A 24235-nucleotide genomic window follows, 5' to 3' on the forward strand; every position below is an offset into this window, starting at 1 on the left:
CATCTGCAGCTTTGTATCTGTATCTATGGTTTTCTGTCCAGCTTAATGTGTTTTGATTGCCCTGCAATTCGAGTTTTTATTTTATTTTCTTTAGTTCAGGCGGAAAATTGAATTACGAGCAACTGTGACCGTAAACTGTGAGTTTTTAGAGCCGCATTTAAATGTTTCTTTGATCTAACAACTTGTGTGCCAAGTTGACAGCTTCATGCGTAATGTTGTCAGTTTTACAGTGGGCCGAATTACTAAGTAAACATTACACTTCCTTTGCTTTATGTGATTCTAATAGATTCTTATTCAATTGGCTCCACTGTGCAGCATTCAGCATTCAACAACTTCCAACAGTTGTGCAAAATTTTTCACACTTTCGTGCGTAAAAGTGTCACATGTGCTGCGGCGTCGCTAATTGCTAAGCAACAAAAAGCGAAAAAAAGACTGAAAACTGAAAGCAAAAGTATCTGGCAGAAAAGTGAAGTGAAGTCGTCTGCAGACAGTGAATCATACAGCAACGAGGCAAACATAGGCAAGTGTATTTCCTTATCTATTTCTGGTACATCGGACAGTTTCTCACTCACCTGGCACATCAAAGTAGCGATCCCAAGTGCTGTTTCCCTTCGACTCCCTCGGCGAACCGTGGCCATTGCTGAGGCTCAAGCTCAAGCTTAGGCTGTTGTTGTTGCGATCCATGGAGAGTGAGCTGCCATTGCTGTAGCTGTAGGCGCCAGCCTTGCGTCGCTTGGACGAAGCACGTTCCAGTGTTCGTTCAAAGTCGCTGCAGACCTCATCCAGTGCTTCGTGGAGAAAGGCGCGTGTCTCCGGCGGACTGTTGGCTGGACGGGCATGGCTGAATCCGTTGGTATACTTGTGCGGCTGATAGACGCCAGCGTCGCTCTCGATGCCGCCACGCAGCGAAGAGCAAGTGGAGGAGGCTGTGCCATAGGGTGACTCGGCACGTGGAGCGAGGCCGCCATAGGTGAAGCGTGGCACCGACGACGAGCGTGGCCGATAGCTGGGCGATTGCCCGACCGCCGGGAGTTGGTGTGGCGAATCCGGTTCGCTTTCATGTGCCGCCTGCCAGGGAGATGTAAACAGGTGACAGGTTAATCGAGCGTGAAGTGAGCTACACTTTCATCTTTCCACACACACACACACACTCAGATCAAAGCGGAATATTATGACTTACCTCGGCTAAATTGGGCTGCACTCGATTCTCCGCCTGCCAATCGCCACCGAAGAGACTCTCAAAGCCCAGCATAAACTCCATCGATTTGCGTGATCGTCGGCGATCGCGACGCTGCAATTCCTTCTCGCTGGGCTTGGCATTGGCCAAGGCCTCGCAGTAGCGCACGAAATCCAGATCGATGTGGTAGCCATAAGGACAGCAGTTGCAGCTGCGCACCGAGCCGGTCAACGATGATGAGCTTGGGGTGCCATTGTTATTGCCCGGCATTTGACGAGCTACAGAGGGAAAAAAAGAGAGAGAGAAGGGAGACCGGATGAGCATGTTAAATGTATCTCGACTGCAGACAAGTCGTATATCTAAATGTCACTATCAAGGTCACGTCGTCTTGAGTTCATCTGCTTTCGCTTCTTGGTATTGGCCAGACCCAAACAATAAAGCCAACCAGCATATTTCTCTCTTTTCTGCTTTGTTGTGGCAACGTCTGGCTTAGTTTTTGTGCGTGGCAAGCAGCATTTGGCAGTCGGTGCCACACCTGCGTTGGCCAAAACATGTTTCGGCTTTTGGTAATTTGAGCAGCAGCAGCAGCACCAACGACAAGCTAAGCGCATTTCTCAGAACGTATCCGTGAGATAATTGTGTGTGATTTGCTGGCCATATTTATATATTTAATTGCGTCATATAATAACTAATTTGGCTTAATTTAGATAAGGCACCCGGCATCCGATTCACTCGGAAACTTTGTTGCTTTTATTTTAGAAAGATTTTATATAATTTTCATTTGAAGCATTATTTATATAGAAACTGGGTCTTCGTATGAAAAAGATAAATATTATTTAGATATTTTCAACTGAGAAACTGGGTCTTCTTATGAAAAAGATAAATAATATTTAGATATTTTCAATTGCAAATTGTTTTTGGAAAAACTCAACTCTGAATTTTATAGAACATTACCTTGCAGTATTATTTATTAAGAAACTTTATACGAAAAAGAAAGTTGTAATTTAAATTAACTATGACTTTTTTACAAATTCCTAATTCATAATTTTATATGATTTATTTAGAACACGAGTTCTAATTTGAATCTACTTTGTCTCATAACACTTGTTACCATGATATTTAAGTACATGCGACCTTTAGTCAGTAAATTTTATATCTAATTAGTCACAGCTATCTTTGGCAGCATTTCAATCAAACTATCCAAAATATAATTTAATATTTTGATAATACAAATGAGTTCCTCAAACCACAATCAGCAGAATATCATTGAAAGCACTTTGTATGAATATTTGTATCTACAAAGCATAAAAATAAGCGACTTTCACTCACTTGTGCTGCAAATTCTATGCAGAGTACGTGGTTGCCGCCTCGTTTCATACCATAGCCAGAGCACCACCAACCACAACAAATTCCAAAGCATTTTCTAGCATGCGTTTGGCATTGGCCCATTAAAAAACTTTAATCGATAATGAGAAATACGCGTTTGTAATGTGCAAGCTACGCGTTTTTCTCTTCAGCCGACCATTTGACGGGCGCGTCCTCAGCCCAACTGGACGATGGCAAAAGAATCGAAATTGTTGTTGAGCTCATCATCAAGCCGCTAAATGGGCGATAAGATACGCAGCATTTAGGGCTCTTATCGTTAGAAAAGCGGTTAAAACAACGCCCAGATACGAATGCAGCGTGAAATGGAGGAAGCTTTTCTGCTTGGTCTCATGTGTAGCGCCATCTACATGTGAAGTTTGTTTAAATAAAACCACTTCACGGTTTCACTTTCAATGCACGATTCGATTCATTCATAAAAAGCAAACGTGTTGCTTGTGGGCGTGTGCTTGTGAAAGTGTTGGCTGCACTATGCGGCGTATACGTGTTGTGTGTCAAGCACCGCAATGTTAGCCAGGCCGATTAACCGCATATTGATGAGCTAGTCAGCAGACTGTTGTCGTTGTAATTAACAGCAGTCATGACCATGGCCGATTACGGGGGCGTGCTCTTAATGACGTTGCTTGCCGGCTTAATTATCCACACTGTAATGTTGGACACCAAAACACCCACCCACAAACACTCTCACATACTCACACACGCACACGCATAATCACAGCTGTTTATTCAGTTTGGCATGTGTTATGGGCGTTGCTTTGTGGGCGTCTAAGAATGCGGTCTGTCTAATGTCGCCTAATTGGTAGCCAAGTGAGTGTCAGGCTAAGTGCTTGTCTGTGTCTTGTCTAAATGCTTGTTGCTGCAATTTCTAATGCTTTTGACTGAAGTCAATCTGCAGCTTTATTTAAGGTAATAGTAAGAGTTAAGTGCACTATAGTGCTTGCAAGAACATACAAGAGTGTAGGCATGTAACAAGAGGCACAGGAAATGATAAGTGCCTAATAAACTTGGGTAAAATTAATGTAATCTCAACAGTTACACAATTAAATTAATTAGACATGTGCTTTATTAGGCCGAATCAAAGTTCTAATCTTACTTCATGTATTTCACCTAACTATCAATAATTGAAAAATACTTTATATGACAAAAACTGTAGTCTTAGATGCTTTGGTTTGTAGTAGTAGTATTTTATTGTAGTATTTTGTTGGAATATTATGTGGATATAACATACTTTGATTAGCAATTCGGTATAATTTGAACTGTATGATACATGTACATTTCAGTATTTTCTCTGTATATTATTTGAATGGTATATTTTGTACTCTACAATATATTTTGAATGTAATAGTATATCGGTATTTTTTTTAGCCTTCAGTCATATTTGTTGGTATATTCTTTTGAAATGCTTTGGTTGATAATTTGGTATATTTTTAACTATTAAATATATGTTGAATGTAATAGTATCAATATATTTAGTACAGACTTTTATTATATTTTAGAATTTTTTCTGTATATTTTTAGAAAAATAAGCAATTCTTTGTATTTTTTTGTATGGCCAGAGAGTATGGCCGACTGTAGCTTTCTTACGTATTTCTAAGCAAAACATGACAATGTTTGCACATTTGTAACCAATAAGTTATTATTCGAAATATATGCTGAAAAGAATTACTTGAAACCCTTAAAATTACTCTACGTTAATTGTAATGGACACCAATCCTCAAGCTATTTTTATCCGTCGGAGAAAGCAATGTCCACTCAATGACGCGAAAACATTTTCAAGAGTAGTTTTTTTTTAAATCTTTTATTTTCGTAGCCCGCAAATATCAATTCCAATATGTATCAATTTAGTCATCTTACCGCAATGAATAATCATTAGCTTTTAACCCATTCCGTTGCCCACGACTCGCATTGAAACATCACAGATGTTGGCCCAAAACTGTACAACTTAATTTACCCAATCCCGAAGGCACCATAAAAGGTGCCTATTTATTTGCACACTGACATAAATCGCGCACACAGCGCACATAAAAATTAAGAAATTAGCCCAGTGGACAGGCAGCAAAGCGAGCTACAAGTAAACCTAAATTACGAGTATAGTCCAGACTGCTGAACTGACTCTTTCACTGAGTCAGACTTGGGAATCGATGTTGCGGTCTTAATGGTTAACAGCGTAAAGTATTCATGGCATACCCCCTGAAAAAACCAACCACATCGTATCCTCATTATTACCAACAACTTCATCATGATCAGCGTCCGCTAGTAATGACTAAATTTTCAGTGTGGGCGGCTTGGCCGAGACGCGACCAAGACCAAGTCGAAAACGAAGACGAAGAAGCTGCCCAGCATACGAAATGAAGCCGGCTTGTGAATGAATTTGAAGCCAGAGTCAAAAGAGAAATAAGTCAGTTCAGTGTATGAGAATTTGGACTACTTCCTGATACCCTCGGATTAATGTAAAAAACAATGTAAAAAAAGACGTTTGTGAACGACTTTTAATGTACTTTTAAATTGATTGAACTTTCTTATTAGCATATTATACCTATTTATATATAGGTTCTTAAACTGTCAACAAAAAAATGAGATATAAACTATCCAATTTGAATGAAAACAAAATACTTATGTGACTAAATAAATATAATAGTGCTGATTTAAATTAAAATATTCTTTAGTTTATGTCTCCGTCTTCTATTTTCAGTTCACCCAAAATTATCATACCCATTTACCGTTTAACTAGTGGGTATTATAAAATGAAAACTTGTTGTCCAATCCGTGTGTACAATGTTGCACACACGAGGGAGATTGGGTTGAAGCTGCAACGGGTAGGCGGTAGTTGCAGCTGCAGCTAATGAAGTTAACGGTGCAATAGCCGCCGCAACAGCGAATGCAGCCAAAACAACATCTACAGAAATCTCAACAACAAATTACCGTAAAGTGCAAAAATATAATTATGCTAAACACGTGCAGCGTCTGTTCAATCTAATTGCCTGACACGACCAAAATGACAACTGCGAGAATTGAAAAACATACGGCATGAAACCGAAAGAAATTGTACAATCATTGCCTTGCAAATTTAATACTCTACATTTTATGCTATACATTATTTGGAATAATAGATATGTACATAAAGATATGCAAAATTAAATTATATGTGAGAAAGCTAAAGTTGAGTGTGCTCAAGTCATGTCGAAACATAAGTTAAAACCATATTGTGGACTCGGTAAAATGTATTCGAAATTTCACTAACATGAAGCATATTTGGTATACCGGTATTTGTTTAAGCTTATAAAATACTACAATTCAAAAAATGGGCAATAAAATGTTAAAAGTTTTCATTGATTCATTTTTTGAGAATTTTTAAAACATTTTTCACATATAAGCAAATGTTGAGTTGAGATAGTCGTAAAGGAAGCAAAATATACACTAAGTCCAGCATTATTATATTTGGATCCATCAAAATGGCTTGAATACCTTCCAAATTTAAAAAATTAAAAAATATATTTAAACAACTAAAACATATTTTCAGTTCTCTAGAATTTAGTTAACCAAATTCTAGTTTTAAAATGTTACACACTGTTAGTTTTTTTCTAGACATGTTAAAGTCTCGACTGCAGCCAGATCCTCACTAGGACCTATTAACTCTGACAAAAGTGTGACATACGCAAGCGCTTTAAAATCAGGACCGGCTATCCCTGCCTCAAAAAGTTCATTTCTGCAATCAGCATACCAAGAACCAAACATGGCTCAGCAACATCAATCGCCGGAGCAGTCAAAAAGCAACTTCGAAGCTATGATATGCAGCTTACAACAAAGCCTTACAGAATTTATGTCATTTATGCGCACAACTATGCAAGATTTAATGCGAAACCAAAATCTATTGATTGAAATGCTGGTTTCACAACAATCCAAATAATGACTCCCCTACGGATCTCTACGTGGAACGCTAACGGCGTTTCACAGCATAAACTTGAGTTAGCTCAATTCCTACTCGACAATCAAATCGACGTAATGCTGCTTTCAGAAACACACCTTACAAACAAATACAATTTTCATCTTCGAGGATATACTTTCTACGGAACAAATCATCCAGACGGTAAAGCACATGGTGGGACTGGAATTCTAATCAGAAGCCGTATTAAGCACTACTATCATAACAAATTTGCTAAAAACTACCTACAGGCCACATCTATAAATATAAAACTAAATACCGGCAACGAACTTACACTAGCCGCCGTATACTGCCCCCTCGCTTCACTATAGCTGAAGATGAGTTTATGCAGTTTTTCAACTCACTAGGAGACCACTTCATAGCAGCAGGAGACTACAATGCCAAGCACACACACTGGGGATCTCGTCTCGTGACTCCAAAAGGAAAGCAGCTCTACAATGCCATTATCAACGCCAAGAACAAGCTCGACTATGTATCTCCTGGCACACCAACATACTGGCCGGCAGACCCAAAGAAACTGCCCGATTTAATAGACTTTGCGATTACCAAAAACATTCCAAAAATCTGATAAGCGCCGAATGCCTTTCGGATCTTTCATCTGACCACTCGCCTATACTGTTTATTCTACTCCGGCATCCAGGAACATTGGAACAATCACTAAAATTGACCTCACAGAAAACTAATTGGATTAAGTACAGAAAGTATATAAGCTCACACATTGAGCTAAGTCCCCATCTCAATAATGAAGCCGACGTAGACAGCTTTGTTAATTCACTGGAGTCTGTACTTGTCTCTGCAGCCCAAGCTTCAACACCTCAAACCATAAATACACAAAGCAATCGAAAGAAGACAAATCTACAAATCGAGCAGCTCGTCCTCGAAAAGCGACGCTTACGTCGAGAGTGGCAATTCCACAGATCGCCATCTTCTAAGCAACGTTTAAGACATGCCTCACGTGAACTTACTAAAGCTCTACAGCAAGAAGAAGCATATGTCCAACGCCACTACATAGAGCAATTGTGTACTTCTAGTACGAAAAACTCACTATGGAGAGCTCACCCTACTCTGAGCTCACCGAAAGAAGCCGTGATGCCTATAAGAAATCCCACAGGAGGCTGGGCGCGTAGCGATGCAGACAGAGCCAGCACGTTTGCCAACCACCTTAAAAATGTATTCCAACCAAATCCTGCCACGAGTGCGTTTACTCTGCCGACTTTATCAAATGAGCCTCAGCTTCAACGTGAGCCAATCGAATTTCGCCCAAATGAAATCGTTAGCATCATCAAAAATCAACTGAATCCGAAAAATCCCCGGGATGCGACCTCATAACTCCCAAAATGATCATCGAGCTCCCATATTGCGCCGTTTGCACTATCACCCAGCTTTTCAACACCATCGCAAAACTTGGCTACTATCCAATGAGATGGAAGAAGTCAATTATAATAATGATAGCAAAGCCGGGAAAAGACCACACAGTCCCCACGTCGTATAGACCTATAAGCCTACTTTCATGCTTATCTAAACTCTTTGAAAAATGCGTTTTGATTCGGATAAACACGTACCTAAGACTCCAGGAAGGAATCCCGTCACATCAATTTGGGTTTCGTGAAAAGCACGGAACAATTGAGCAGGTCAACCGGATAACATCAGAAATTCGGAACGCGTTCGAAAAACGAGAGTACTGTACTGCCATATTTTTAGATGTCTCTCAAGCATTTGACAGAGTCTGGCTAGAAGGTCTAATGTACAAGATCAAGACAATGCTCCCCAGCAACACCCATAAGCTTTTAGAGTCTTACCTTTACGACAGAAAATTTGTTGTGAGATGCAACTCTGCTATATCTGATGTTTTCACTGTTGGAGCTGGAGTTCCTCAAGGTAGTGTGCTAGGGCCAACACTATACGTCCTCTACACAGCAGACATCCCGACAAGCACACGAATAACAACATCTACGTTTGCTGATGATACAGCTATTCTTAGCCGCTCAAAATGCCCGAGGCAAGCAACTGCGCAGCTAGCTCTTCATATGGTCGATGTTGAAAAATGGCTATCAGATTGGCGAATTAGAGTGAACGAACAAAAATGCAAGCACGTTACATTCACCCTGAACAGACAAAACTGCCCGCCGCTAACGTTAAACAACACTCCACTCCCGCAAGCAAACGAAGTGACATATCTAGGAGTACACCTCGACAGAAGACTCACATGGCGCCGGCACATTGAAGCCAAAAGAACACACCTAAAGCTAAAAGCCAGCAGCCTTCATTGGCTTATCAACGCTCGGTCTCCCCTTAGCCTTGAATATAAAGTCCTGCTGTATAACTCGGTACTAAAACCTATATGGATGTACGGCTCCCAATTATGGGGGAGTGCCAGCAATAGTAATATTGACATAGTCCAGCGAGCTCAGTCGAAGATCTTGAGAACCATCACCGGGGCACCGTGGTACGTTCGCAACGAAAACATACAACGCGACTTAAACATCCTACCAGTCAAAGAAGTGATCGCAGAACAGAAGGAAAAGTACTTTACCAAGCTACTGTTGCACCCTAACCACCTGGCGAGAGGTCTAACAAGGTTGAGCAACCAATCACGTCTTCGTCGTAATGACTTACCTACCCAGCGACCGACCTGAGGGACGCGCAACCAGAATGCAGTTTTAACACACTGTTAGCTAAATTTTAATGTTAAGATTCGTAAACTTATTGTTAGTCTCAAAATCTAGAGAAGATTCAATAAATAAAAGCAAAGTCCTCAAAAAAAAAAAAAAAAAAAATGTTAAAGTCTAACACAAATTAGATCTACTTGAAATGTTGTGAAAACAATAACTTTGTCACAAAGACAGTCAGACTAACAAAGCTTTATCGCTTTGGTTATTTTTTTTTCAAAGAAATTAAAGACATCAACATTTCTCTAAGCTAATGTTTGACTACAGGTCCCAAAAGCCAAATTGTATAGTGAAATAAATAGAGTCTCGACTTTAATAGTGCACGTAGCTATTTTTGCTTAATTACACATCTCTTCCGTGAGTTTTCTTCGCCTTGTCTTCACATTTCACTTTGATTTCCTTTAAAGTGCTCCCCGTGGAACGATTCACTGTGGTCCAATTTATGGCATTTTCTACGCATTTGATTACCCAATTAATGAAAGACTGTTCTCTTCGCTCTTACTGTAACTTTATTATGATTACCTTTGCGTCATCATAAATTTTACACATAAAGCATAATAAAAAAAAATAATATTAAAACTATAAAATGCGTGTGGCTAATAAGTCCAATCTTTGGACTTAGCATGTTGAAGTTGAAGTCTTGGCATTTACATTTCGCACTTAATTGCTTCAATTAACGCCAACAAACTGGCCACGCCCACGCCCCAAAAACTAAAAGTGTCAACTCATATCCGCTGTTATAAATTGGCCCAAAAAAAAAAGTATTTACATCGATGTGCGCCAAATGTCTAAGCCAGAAACCGGCTTTAGCTTTCAAGCTTAATTAAAAATCACAAGTGTTCAAATATTTGAAATTGCAAATGTTATATTTTTGTTTGGGGGGCGTTAACGACGCAACATAAGTGACAGCCAAGTCTCAAAAAGCATTTGCATAAAGCAGCTGAATTTTCCACATGTGGGCAACGGGTCTGGACAATGGAAAGTGCGTTGAAAATGCAATTGCAACAACAGCAAAGCATCGTAAATTGCTGTGAGACGCCGCTGCGACAAATTTGCAAAGTCAAAGATATTTCTTAAAAGGTGGGTGTTGCCATAGACCAAACAAGACCAAAGAGCCAGAGTTAAAGTCAACTCGATGCGATGTCTGTGCGGGCGTCGAGTTGACCCACATCCGATTCAGTGGCATGTGGGCATAAGCCACGATTTTATAGCTAAATAAAAAACCCACGAATGGCAGCTATACGAGTACGTACCATTTTCCTCAATGAAGGCGCGTTGACTCCGCAAAACAAGCGACCTGCAAATGCAAAAAAGCGAAAGAAAAGTGGTTATGATAATGGCAAATATGTAAAGAGAATTAAAAATATAAAAGGGTAACAAATTAACTTCTTAAAAATATATTGTAGAAGGGTGATAATTTCATTTATTTCTGTTTTACAAATTTTGTACAAATTTGATTATTTTTGTTCTATTTTATAGTATGGCATTTAGCAACGATCAAGGCAAGTGGCGCTTTGATATCGTTTCCTTAATTTGTTCGTTCTGTTATCGATTTTATTTAATTTGAAGTGCTGTGTAATAAGTGAAGAGTTGACTATTTCGTATTTCGTAATGAGTACTGAATTGAAGTGTTGAGTATTGCGTAAGAATAACAAAGTTTAAGTGTTGTGTAGTGAATAGAAATTAACAGATAATGAACAGCTCCAAAACAAAAAATAAGTATTTAATAACTTAATCCTTTATATTTTTTAGCTATAATATATGCTATCCCCAAATATAAAAAGAAATATATACATATATAATAATTTAATACAAGAATTTGGCCATATTTCATAATAAATATATTCTCATAAATGTATGATGGATTAGGATCAATATTATATATTATATTAAAATAAAACTAAATTAACACCATCTAATGGTATAAGAATATTTTAAACTTAATCGAAGAATTCTCATAAAGAAATTTTCTATGTATTAAAAGTAACAAAAAAAATGTATTGAGAAACTGAATCCATTATTCTTTTTAGCAGAAAGCTTTGCAATCCTCATATATTAGAAAAATATAAAATATAATAAATTAATTAATGTATAGTTCAATATTTAATTAGATCATTAATGTATAATGGAAGTATTAAAACTATTAAATTAAAATAAAATTAATATTAACTGACTGAAGTTAATGGTATAAGAATATATTAAGCTTAATCGAAACATTCTCCCAAATAAATCATCCGTGTTTTTGACTGTTACAAAATGTGTGCAATAGTTGTGCGAACTTTTGGTAGAGTATTGGCAGCGCCGAAATACTAATTGGCCGAGGAGCCGATAATATCAACTTGTCCAAAAATAACGATCATCTTAAAGATGTTGTGTGCATAAATTTAGAATAAAATACAGCATGTAGCATACTATATAGTATATGCGACATATATACATATCTATGTATGTATGTAGTATTTCTTGGTCCACGCTTTACCGATTTCTTGACAAAGTTGTTGCAGATGCATGAAAATATTTATGTGTAAGCATAACGATTCGTGTATCATAATCATAAACACACATATTAATTTGGTCTGCACTCCAAAAATAAGCGACGCCGCCGCTCGTTTCACATGGATGCAACTCTGCAGACGCAGACGATCAACTCGAGAGAGGCACGACTCGAGAGGGTGCAAGGGGTTCAAAAATAATAGTATTAGAAGGCAAGCAGTGAAGAGAGGAGGAGGTGGAGAGGAGGGTTTGTCATGCATGCGACACGGAAAACCGCATAAATCAGTTGACGCATAAATTTTCATTTTACATAAATTTTGGAATCGAAAGAAACGCAACATGAAAAATATGGCAGCAAATTGCAAGACAGCTTTCAATATGATTTGTTTATTTTATTTTAAATCAGCCACAATGTTGTTGCTGTAAGCTGTTGTTGTCGTTGTTGTTGTTGTGTCTTGTGCGTGGAAAACATGACAAGCAATTAATCTAATAAGATGGGAAAATGCACGGACCGTTGGCAGAGTTTCTCCATCATCGCCATTTTTGGGACTAATTGCATCAGGTTAAGGACTCCGAATCAAATTCGAAATGAATTCGAAAAACAAAACAAAAAACAAATCATAAATAATTGCAGCTTCCGTTGCGTGCAAGTAAAACAAATGAAAATGAAAATGAGAAATGCACCACGCGTGTACGATTTTCCGGGAAAACATTGTCACTACGAAAGGGGCGAGAGGAAGCAGGCAAGGAGGCTAAGTTCACTAATGAGTGCAGTGCAGTGCCTGGGACCCTTGTGCTTTATGGCATGGCAAACAGATTATTGTGGATTTTGTGGCGCGCATAGTTTCAAAGATGTTTCAAAATACCGACGACAACAACAGAACAGAAATGAACAGAGCGGAGTGGAGGCAACAACAATGACAACAAAAGGGGCCGCGACTAGAACTCAAAATGCTGACAGCTTGATATATTTTATTATAATTTTCCTGTGACAACGCAAGTGTGTGGAGCTAAGCACACTAAAGTATCTCTGCAGCTGAGATACTTTTGTATCTGCGTATCTGCGTGCACCTTTTGGTATCCACGCAACAAACTGCGTCGCGCATATTTGTCGCATTCTGCGTTGCGAGTGCCATCGGCAACTCGAATGCATTGATTTATTTATAAATCTGATAAATAAGTTCTATTTGAACAGTTGTCAATAGCAAAACAAACACTTGGACACACGGCGCGTTTTGCTGGCGTTTTCCTCTCACGGGTTTTTCTAGCGTTTTTAATCGCATACAAATTCATTTAATTTTATGCTTGATTGCTTAATGAGTTTTTGAAACTCTTTCAATCTGCATAAATCTCAAATATATTGAAACAAACGATATATCACTTTGTTTTCGGCTTAAGACTTAAAAATAAACAAACAGGTTTTTGCCTATTAATGCTTTTTGCCAATTAATTTGAGACAATTTGTCGATATGTATGAATTATTTATTTATTATTTGCAAAAGTTTTTACTTTTCTTTGTTCGACACTCGACACTTGGCACTGCTTTCGCACCTCTGAAACACCTACACAACTTTACACTAGGTGTAATCTGTGATCAGCTTCTCAACTGCGCCCAATTAATTAACATTTTCAACACTCTTTGAGGCAACTCTTTGAGAGATCAGCTATCGGCTGCTTGGTTTGCTTATCTTTACCTCCAAAATCGCTTAACGGCTTCCTGTTCCGTGGGTGTCAGGTGTGTTATCTTTTGGGCAAACTTTGACTCATCGTAGCTGAGCAAATCGCCGGGTAGACCACTTCCATTTCCATTTCCCCCGATTCTACCGATTCCGATATCACTGAGACTCACACTCATGCTGCATACGTAATTTCCGAATGGCTTTATTAGCTGACACTAGGCAGTGTGTTTAATTAATTGGCATATGCTATATTTAGCCAAATGGCAGTTCTATGCCGAAATTAATTCTGATATTTGATTGGCAACGAAACTTCACGCCATTATCGATTCGTTTGGGGCTTGAGAAATACTTTTTCTGTTTCTTGTTACATTTGGCTGAGTCAGCCGCACTTCACTTGGCTAAAACCAATCTAAAAATTTATACTCTTTTTGTTATTTATTTGTTACTTATTCACCGACTGACTGCACTCGCTTGAACGGAACGGAACCGAACGAAACGTGAACGCTCCGCGCTCGAAAATCGCTCGAATCGAACTGAACAGAGAAAAACTTTACCAGTTCCCGCTGAACTTTATGCTCTGTAAATGTGCATTTGTGTGCGTGAGTGTGCAAGTGTGTGTGTGTAAGTGTGAGGTGTACGCTATACATGTGTGTTTGTTTTTGTTTTCATTTGTTGTTTGCTGACGGCCACAAAAGAGCGCCAATGAAATCTCAGGCAGAACAAAAAAACAGACAATACCACGAGCTATTTTTTATTTTTTTCGGCCTTAAGCAAAGCTCAGAAATGAGAGAGCTATCGATACGATAATTAATAAATACAAGCGTCCAACACAACACAATCGACAGCAGCAAACCAGTTGCCAGTTTGTTAGGCGGCATCGTAACTTGTTGGAACACCCAAACAAGCGTCATGCCCGATAAGCGATAGCTTACAGCTCGACTCGAGCGTAGTATCTATTGGATTGTTGTTTGTGCAGCACACACATATAGATAGACTAATGTGTGAGTGTGTGAGAACTGCGATTAATTTAGCTGGGAACAGCAGCGGCTGCAACCCCTTGAAAAAAATGATTGATGTAGCCAAAAAGGTGTCGCCGTCTACCGGAGTGAGCTTTGATGTTACGAGCAATGCATTGCAATGATCAATAGTTAATTAATGAACAAAAAAAATATAGAAATGTAATTACGAACATTAGAATTTTTATTAGCAAAGTCATTAGAGAACAGCTCGCGCCCAACACTTGACCATAGTACATAAACAAGCTACGCAAAGGTTCAATACTCGAGTGCAGCTGCCCACATTGTAAACAAGCTCCACACAGAAAATCTGTTGTTGCCCCAAAATAACAACAACACACACTCTATGCGGCGATAAGATAACTCCTAAACACTTCAAGTCATTACAATGCGTCAAACTGCATGTCATGCAGTCTGTCCGTACTATGCACTCGATGTCTGTTTGTTCCGACATGCACAGAAACAACAATAACGAGAGCGCAATTGAGGTTTACACGATGTTCGAGAGACCAAAATACGTTCAGCGCGACATACAAGTGGGCGAATGCACTAAAAACAAATGAATATAGGTTATATGCGACGTGGATCTAAAAATAATTAATAGCCACAGCGGCTAATAAAAAAAAATGGATTCAAATTCGAACACTCTCGGATTTGACAAGCTGAAGTACTGAATCTAAACTGACAGCAGAAGTTGGAATGATGAATTCATAAAGTATATTTCAAGAGTATAATAGAAAATAATACAATCAAAACTTGGTAACTCGACTTTGGAATAGAACCCAAATGGGTTCAAAAGCAAAACAATTTTATTATCAAATTAAATTTCACTTTGGAAACTCACAATAGGAAGACATTTCCAAAGTTTGTATGACATTTAAGCTTAGCATAAATTAATTTAAAATCAATGTTGATGTGACTATCTCAATGCTGACCAAGTAAATAGCTATGATCGAGTTTGCTCGACTGTGAAATACATGCTATCCAATTTGAATAAAAGCAGTATAATTTTTAAAATATGCCAAATAAGTACACCGCATAAATACTAAGATGTACCAAAGGCTTTACTTGGTATATTGTTATACATTGATATACTACATTCAAAATACCAATATACCAGAGAGTAGAAAAGATACCAGATTGTACCCATACAAAAAAAAATTCTTAAATAAAAAAATATATAACTTATACATTTTTAATCTGCTCGCAACTAGGAATCATAAGACTTTAGTTACCAAAATTCGCGAATATAGATTCAAAATTACGCTTGTTAAATAAAAAATAATAAATAGACGGAATAAATTTTGAGATTGTTAATATAAAATTGCAAAATTTTGAAAAGGCTCTTATTTTATTGGTTAAACTTTTTAGGATTAGAAACCAATATAAAACTGGAGATTGTATCGATATTTTACTCTAGAATATCTTACCGTGAAATTAGAAGCATAATATAAAAAAATTAATAAAAATCCTATTTGAAAAAATTGTCGTGATATGCTTGAAAATTTAATTTTATATTAAGATCATGGAAAAAGTATTAGTCATAATATATTCATAATTCGAACGACATTCAAAGCATCTTTGTTCTCTCGAAACACTACAATAAAAATATTAACTATCGATCTACCCGTTAATGCAAACAACAATAGAAAACAGTATTCGATGACACCATCAGCAGCACGTTGTTAAAAAGTCAGTTAATGAAATAGTTAATTGAATTGCAAGTCAAATTAAATGTTTGCCTGCAGCAGTAATTATCAATAGTTGATTATGTGGAAATAGTATTTACACAATTGCCGCCTTATAAGTAGGAGACGAATTCCAGTTGATAGCTGATTACCATACGACGATGATGATGATGATGATGCAAGCGTGTGTTGAACTCCAACTAGCTCAAGTGACAAGCCATGAAATTAATTTTAATTTCATTATTAGAGACAGAAGTGTGCACTATCTGGGAAGCCGATTGATTTATGTATTTGTTTATAAATTATGTAAATGTGTTTCTAAAGAAGCACGTATAAAAATATTGAATAATATTTAGTCAGTTCGGCAAACTGTTAATGAGCTAACGACAAAATTTCATGCCTCATGACTTTTGGCAGTAATATTTATTCTATTTGGTATAAATTGTCACGGCCCTCGAGGCCAAGGCGTAGATACAAATTAGCCTCAACTTATTGGAGCTGAGAACTGAGCCGGTTTGAACTCGCCGTCGTCTCATATCGTATTTTTGGTATCAATGATTTCATAAACAAGTTTTGCCTGCGGACTTCACGGCTTTTAATTATGCGTTAGACAAAAAATAATTCTGCACATACACGTAGATATCTCTCATTGCCCAAAGATACGTACATAAAAGTTTAAATGAATGCCTGCAATTATTTATGCGTCACACCCAATCGATTTCTATCCTAGGATAGCCTCCCAAGAGCCGGTGCCCGAGGCGTCTCTAATCTACAATTTACAATCTACAATGTCCAATCTCAGTGTTCGAGTTGAGATCAATGAAAATGTTTTATTGATGTGTTGTAGCTAATGTAATTTTGTATTGTTTAAATTATTGCCGCCTTGGTTGGAAATCATTATTTTTTATGTGCCAGCTTGACCGCCGGCGTTGCTCAGTTGCTCAGTCGATCGTTTACTCAACTGCTCAGTTGTTTTTGTTTTTTTTTTAACGATTGTCATTTGTATTTTATATTTTTTCACGTTCATTACAAGTGGTTTTTTCAGAGACCCCGCTGAGTGTCGAACTACTGTGTCGGTAGTAAGTGAATAAGAGAGTTTTTAACAGAACTTCTGAGCTGATCTCTGCCACTTAGCAGTATTTCCGGATTGTCTTCTATATAAATACTTAGCATATAATAAACTCACTCTCTATCAATTAAACAACTTTGGTTTACCTGCAGTTCAAACGAACTAAGAACAACTGATTAATTTCTTAGGAATCTTATGAATAAACCTTGACTCTTTCTGTCGCTTATCATCAATTACTTAATCAGTAAGAGTATTCTGCAGTCGGATAATCCTCACTGCGGTAATCTGCTTTGCGAGACAGAATCTTGTGCTGAGTAAATATATATATATATGAGTAAGTACTCTAAATATATGTACATAAACATATTCAAGGCAGTTGATGATATTATTTTGTTTACTTCATTAATAAACGCACTGAATAATCTAGGCCAACTCGACTATTGAATACCCTGCAAGTCGAATTAATATTCCAAATTCTAAGAAACTTATCTTCTAAGAGTATATTATGCTACAGAGTATTTACAAATTGTATAAGTTCTCCCTCTTTGTATTCTATTTTTTTGACAAATTACGTCTTATCTTCGGAGCAGCAGCTTTTGTTGAGCTATTTATTATTATGCACACGGCAGATAAGATGACAGTCAGAGAATTCCAGCAGCAACCGAAGCATCTTCAAATCAGAGCAAATCATAAAAACCAAGACCCAAGATGAACAACAAAATATTCACATGTGCAGCTTTACTTTTGGCACTCACTGTGGCTGAGTCCCACGCCAATTTGTGGGACGATATTACCGATAAATTTGTAAGTCTGATGAATATTAATTGCAATTTGAAACAAACTTTAAGCTTTCGATGTGTTTGTTTTTTACAGGACGACATGGTTGATTACATAAAAGACTTATTCTCTTAGACAAATTACAAACAGTGCCAAACATTAACGAAAACAAATCAAAAACATGTAAACAATAAACAAATAAAGTGAACTACAATCGTTTATGGACTAAGTTGTCTTCAAGAAGATCAAAAGAGATCAGCTAAATATTATGGATTTAGAGTGCTGCTCTTACTAATTGACAACAAATTGACATGCTGTGTTTTATTGTCAAGTGAAGTTTAATGAATCTGTTTACAAGAGTATCCAATCGTTGACACTGCGCAGATAATTGCTTTTTCCTGTTTAAGTATTTAATTTGATTGAGTTCTCTAAAGAAAGTTGTGTATTTTTTAAAAAAATGCTTACCAGCCTTTTTTGATAGTTTACAAACAGTCGCAAGAGGCAAGACAAGTGTGAAAGACATTCCCATTCCCATTTCCATTTTTAGTGACGTCCCGTTTTTTTGGGGTCATTTCAATCAGCACCTGTCACACGGTGCCTGCGTTGGCGTGTGAAGAATATCGTGCTGTCGAGTTATGTCTAGACTCTACACTCTACACTCTCCACTCTACACTCTGTAGACGACGTCGGAGCGGTTTACAGAGTTGTTGAAAATTAATTAAAAGAAATTGCTTTTGCCGCGAGGCGTCGGCTGTTGAAAATGTTTCCTAGAACAACATTCGACACTTTCGCTCGCTGGTTTTCTTTCCATAGTTTGCATGCCACCACCACGATCGATAAACGATAAACGAACGATCGTAGCCCGTTGCAAACATAATTTATGCGATTCGGCGCACTTTATGACAGGCTAACAAATTTCCTGCTGCCGCCCCCATGTGGTCAGCAAAAAAACGGCGGCCAGCGAGATACAAGATACAAGATACAAACGCCAAAGGCGCTTGCCATCAAGGCCGGCAAAAAACAAAAAACGCTCTTTACAGAAAAAAAAAAAAGAAAAACAAAATACATTATGCCTGCCAAATGCCACGAGGCGCATAATCGAAAACAGAATACACTGAAGCCTGACGTCTGACGCCGTTTGTTCGGCTCGTAAATTATGATATAGTCGTTGGCTGACTGCTCTGGCAGGGAGGAGGCGGGGAGGGGTGAACCTAGGCATAAATATAGTATTCAAGCGAGATTGCAATCGGCGGCTGGACATGACGCAGCCTGGCGCTGGCAAAGGTGAGCAACAAACTCGAGCTATTATCATCCCAGTCATGATCAACGCTTGACCTGCCCACCCACAGTCGTTGGACTCTATTTTTGCCAGCTCAGCGTAGCTGAGATCTGTTAAGCTCAACTCACGCCGTAATTTGTCAGCTATCTCAATGTCCGATCGCACGTATCTCGGATTGTAAATCGGAGACAAGTTCCCGCACATTGCATCATTGCACAAGCATTTTGCTAAGTAGTGGCTGATTACAGCTAACAACAACAAAGCCGACAGCTGAATGTTACTCGCGTATATATGCACTCGTATGTATATGAAAACTCAGTCGACATTTGGCTAACGCTTTGTGCCTTGGGGCGTATGCGCAATTTGCATCTGCCAATGTTGTTGATGCGATGACGCCGCATCCCAATTGCATTTGTTAGCTATTTCCTTTCGCTTTTTAGCTCTACACACATCTCAGCACATCTGTATACCCATTGCCAGCTGATTTATAGGGTATGACAAGCATGTGCAAGTGGTTAGCAAATCAATTAAAGAGGAAGAAGTTTGACTGAGATAATTCAGACAGCAAATGTCATTTGGGCATAATTGATCGACTCAAAGTGTAGTTATAAATACTTTTGGGTTTTTTGATGTTTACGTCCAAGCTACTAAAATTTAACTTTAACTGAAATTCGGCAATAAAAACTGACAATATATCAATTAGAGAAGTTTATGTCAATATTTTTAGAACTCTCTTTAAAACTACTCTACTACTTATTTATTGTAGTTAATTTTTGTGAAATAGCTCAGTAGTTCAACACGAAGAGAACGAACTATTCGTTCATAAAGTTCATTTAGTTCGCTCGTACATTTAGTTCCATAAGTGATTACTTTAGTAATTTTCAGTATTATTTGAATCAGTTCAGTTTGAATTAATTTAGTTCGTTTCTCGTTCATTATTATTCGAATTTTGATAATTTTCATTATCTATAATATATAGTTTTAAAAATTATATATTTTATTGAAAATATTATTAATTTTAAGCTTAAAATTTATACCAAAGTAATATTATATAGTATGTAATCAAAGAACATGCTAAGGCAAACTGACTAAAATTGAATCCAGTGATAATGAGACTCAAAAGTACTAAACAAACGAACGACTTAAAAGAATGAACGATCTATGAAACGACGCGAGAAAGAGATTCAACTGATCTAAAAAACTAATGATTTAAACGAACGAAAATGGTACTAAAATCTACTGAACTTTGTGAATGATCTCAGTTTGTGAATGAGTTTAGTTTGCGTTCAATTAGTTCGTTGCTATTCCATTGTTGTTCTTATAAGGAAATTCATATTATTTCAATTCAATATTTGTTTTCAATATTTATTTTATATTTTACTTATTGTTTTAAGAATTTAATTTTGGACTAAAAATGTATATTAACATATTATATGTGATCAAATGTCATGCTGATAGAAACTGACTACAATTTAATCAAATGAGAGTGGCACTCAAACAAAACGAACAAAGGACCTAAATGAACGATCTGAACTGTAAACTATTCATTCGTTCAGTTCAGTGAATCGTTCGTTGGAACTAGTTCTTAAAAGATTCGACATCTCTATTGTGAATAATACTGGGTATGTCAGAGGTTGGGTACGCCAATTGAGTGTACAATACGCTTCGCTTTGCCCGTTTTGCCGCCAATTAATAAACATTTACGCTATTGCATTGATTACCCGCCAGCGATAAGTTGAAGCGACTTTTAAGACCTGGGCGTATTAAGTTTCGTAATTGAATTTCAAATTTCAAATGCACGCTGGAGAAAGTAAGTCGCAGATTTCATTGAAAGGCCAAAGCAGACATCGACATTGCCTACAACAATAGCAACAACAACAACAACAGCGACTAATGCAAAAAAATGCTTTTTGTTGGCTTTTAATTTATTTTTTGTGCTTTCTGCCCACTTTTTATGAGCCAGTCGTGAGCGCATAAACAGAAACGAAAACACGAAAAATAACTTGAAACAATTTCCGAGTTTGAAATTGATGATTTGTTGCTGCGCAATTGTCCACAACTCGGTTCCAAGTTTGTCAAGCAGGTGGAACACTTCTAAAAACGACAAAAATATATGCAAATATTTGGAGGCCAAGCCGGATTGGTGACGACTTGTAAACAATTCTAACGCCAGTCGTCTTTACTCATAAGAGAAATAGTTTCGCTTTGAAATTGGCTTTGACTGTGGGGATCTGAGATCGTATTTGTGTCATATGCAAACGAGGCACCCCGAGAGAACTTCAACACGAAACTGAAATTCGATAGCCCAAAAATAGCAACTATGTGATGTGTAAATAATGAGTTGCGATCGTCTTGAATACTGTTGACAGTTCACAGTAAGCCCATAAAAAACTGAAAACTCGTTTCAAGCAGTGGCTTAGGACAAAGGGATTATGTCAGTGTATCAAATATCAAGACAATTTACAATCCAAATTATATGGAACAATCCTACTGATCGACACTTGAAATAGGCGTATATCATTTTCAAAACCCTTTAACGGATTCTTTTGGCACTCTATTGTTGGTCGACAGCATCCATAAACATCAAAGTGCAGACAGGTACTTAAATATAATCATCGGTCACTTGACCACAACCAAAAAAAAAAAGCCACAGGCAAAACTATGAAACAATTTTTGTTCAACACTTAAGATCACGCCTGCAAATTTCAATTGGCCCAAAGCATTATAATTATGCCATTACGATTACGAACGTACAATGGGCCAAACCAACCAAGCAACCTTCAATGGGCTACGCTGAAGTGGCAACATTTGCCGTTTGCCGTTGTACAAATTATAATTGGACATTAAGCTGATGCCGGAGTGGCATTCCGACACATCCAGACAATAGACAATGAGTCAACAAGTAGCTAACACAATTGGCAACAACGGAAGTTGTCTCCAAGGCTGCTCATTTCATTCATCCAAAAACTCGTCTTCAATTACCGACCGAGTACTTTGCAAAAATTGTGCTGCGAAATCGTATTAGCGTAAAACCAAAAATATCGCATAACAACTGTTGCATACGAAATGAGTTTCGATATGAATATATAATCGCCATCTTTTCAGATTTACTCGCATCAGCAGCTGCCCAAAAAAATCTGAAACTGCCACTTAGCAACTTTCCCACAATGTATCAGAATTCAGCAAGTGCTGCATCCATTTAAACTCAAATGCATTTCGCATCTTATAAATATACAAAATGCAATCAGCCAGTTAAATGGAAAAACGAAATTATATAATATGCGGGACTTTGCAATGCTCTGAAATATGAATAATTCTGATGATAAGAATAACTTCTTAGAATTCATTTTTACTATGTCAAGCCTTTAAAAATAAAAATAATTCAATAAAATGTAATTACTTTACAGTTTATTTTACTCAAAGGATTTTTAAGTTTTCTTTTTCTTTGTATAGTCAAAATCTATTAAAAATGAAACACTGTAATAAGTTCGTATTCTATGCAGAACTTTTAAATCCTCTATCTAATTCGTTAAAATTCAATTTGCGCAACTTTTATATAACTCAAACGATTTTGTAATTTATTTTTTTTTTGTATAATAAGCAAATACTTTACATAAAATACACTGCAACAAATATATATTCATATTCTAAGAAGAACTTTTAAATCTTCTAACTTATTTGTTCAAATTTAATTATTGCAAATTTTATATAATTCAATCGATTTTGTATTTATGTATTTATTCTTTGTTTATATAATAAGGACTTGAACTGAAAAATACTCTTTAAAAAGAAACATAAAGAACTTAAATACTATGAAAAACTTTTAAATCTTCTAACATATTTGTTTAAATTTAATTATTGCGAATTTTATACAATCCAAATGAATTTGTATTTATTTATTAATTCTTTAACTATATAGTAAGCACTTGAACTGAAAAATACTTTTTAATAAGAAACATAAAGAACATAAATACTATGAAAAACTTTTAAATCTTCTAACATATTTGTTTAAATTTCATTATTCCAAATTTTATATACCTTAAATTTTAAATTTCTTTGTTTATATAATAAACATATTGACTCGGAAAAATACTCTTTAAAAAGAACAACTGCAACAGTTTCGGTTGGCAACTGCATAAATCAAAAGCTCCGATTACCGAGGCAAACTGCAAAGCAAGGGAAAACATATTCTTCAACAATGAAACTGATGATGGAACCGGCTTTGGCATAATAACAGAGCCCAGACCCAAAACCAAGCATCGACATCATCGTCGGGGCTGAAGGGAGAACCAAGAACATCTTGCAGCGTGACTGGATAAAATGCCACACAGAGCCCGAAAGACGGAGATAAAAAACTTCGAGACCCAATGGGGCAGAAGGCATTGGCGAGACATCTTCCCAAGTTTTCAATCGTCGCCGGTCGGCGCCGGCGAAATTCAAACAAATCGCTCAAACAATGCTACAACGAACACAGATGAAAACAAAACACGACAAACAAAGCTCGTAGAGAGGCAGAGAACACAGAAAATAATAACAAAAATAATGCTTTCAAAGCACTTTTTTGACACGACTTGTGCAACTTAGTTTCTATTGTTGTTCGACTACGAATTTCGTTTGCTGAGATATTATGCGTTTAAGCTTGGTTAAAATTTCACATAATTGATTAGAAAAACGTGTGCATTTATGTAAATACGTCTAAGCTTAACTGTGTGAAGAATGGTATTTGAAAATGCATTAGCATTTGGTCATCCGATAATTAATGTATTTACCTATATAACCATGAATTCAAAAACATTTGGCAACTACTCGTGAAAATAGCAAACAAAAAAAAGGGATAATATATAAGAATTATCATTTAATAGTAGTCTACATTCAATTAAATTGCCTTACAAAATAAATAAAAATAAATAAATTAAGTTGAATCACGCTACCTTAATAATAAATAAGAAATTTTGTAAAAATTTTAAAATTACTTAACAAAATCTAAAAAAAATAAAATGAATTTCTGACCATAAAGTGAATTACTACGACTCTTACAATCTGAAGTTGATAAAGTTGATAA

At 36.9% G+C, this 24235-nt stretch overlaps 1 protein-coding gene and 1 long non-coding RNA gene across 5 annotated transcripts in view; one reads left to right on the forward strand and one right to left on the reverse strand.

The window, feature by feature from the left end:
- The window catches only part of LOC133840576 (KN motif and ankyrin repeat domain-containing protein 1), a 39979-nt gene that overhangs the window by 10236 nt on the left and 5508 nt on the right, over positions 1-24235 (reverse strand). The window contains exons 1-4 of one of the 3 annotated variants that reach the window (XM_062272474.1): positions 13360-13608; positions 10426-10469; positions 1181-1455; positions 573-1068 (exon numbers count right to left, since the gene is read on the reverse strand). In XM_062272474.1, coding sequence (XP_062128458.1) covers positions 573-1068; positions 1181-1455; positions 10426-10469; positions 13360-13520 — 976 coding nt within the window. In that variant the 5' untranslated portion in view covers positions 13521-13608. Of the gene's footprint in view, positions 1-572; positions 1069-1180; positions 1456-2506; positions 2613-10425; positions 10470-13359; positions 13609-24235 lie in introns of those variants that run through there. The other 2 variants (XM_062272476.1, XM_062272475.1) reach the window with 2 other exon arrangements.
- On the forward strand, positions 13951-18113 carry LOC133840580 (uncharacterized). 2 transcript variants are annotated; one of them, XR_009894198.1, is made up of 3 exons: positions 13951-13965; positions 17708-17921; positions 17991-18113. It is a non-coding gene; the product is annotated as an uncharacterized LOC133840580 (long non-coding RNA). The 2 variants fall into 2 exon arrangements; XR_009894197.1 differs by lacking the exon at positions 13951-13965 and having other exon boundaries at positions 15787-17921.

The sequence above is a fragment of the Drosophila sulfurigaster genome, chromosome 3 (genome assembly GCF_023558435.1).
Source record: "Drosophila sulfurigaster albostrigata strain 15112-1811.04 chromosome 3, ASM2355843v2, whole genome shotgun sequence".
Taxonomy (NCBI): Eukaryota; Metazoa; Arthropoda; class Insecta; order Diptera; family Drosophilidae; genus Drosophila; species Drosophila sulfurigaster.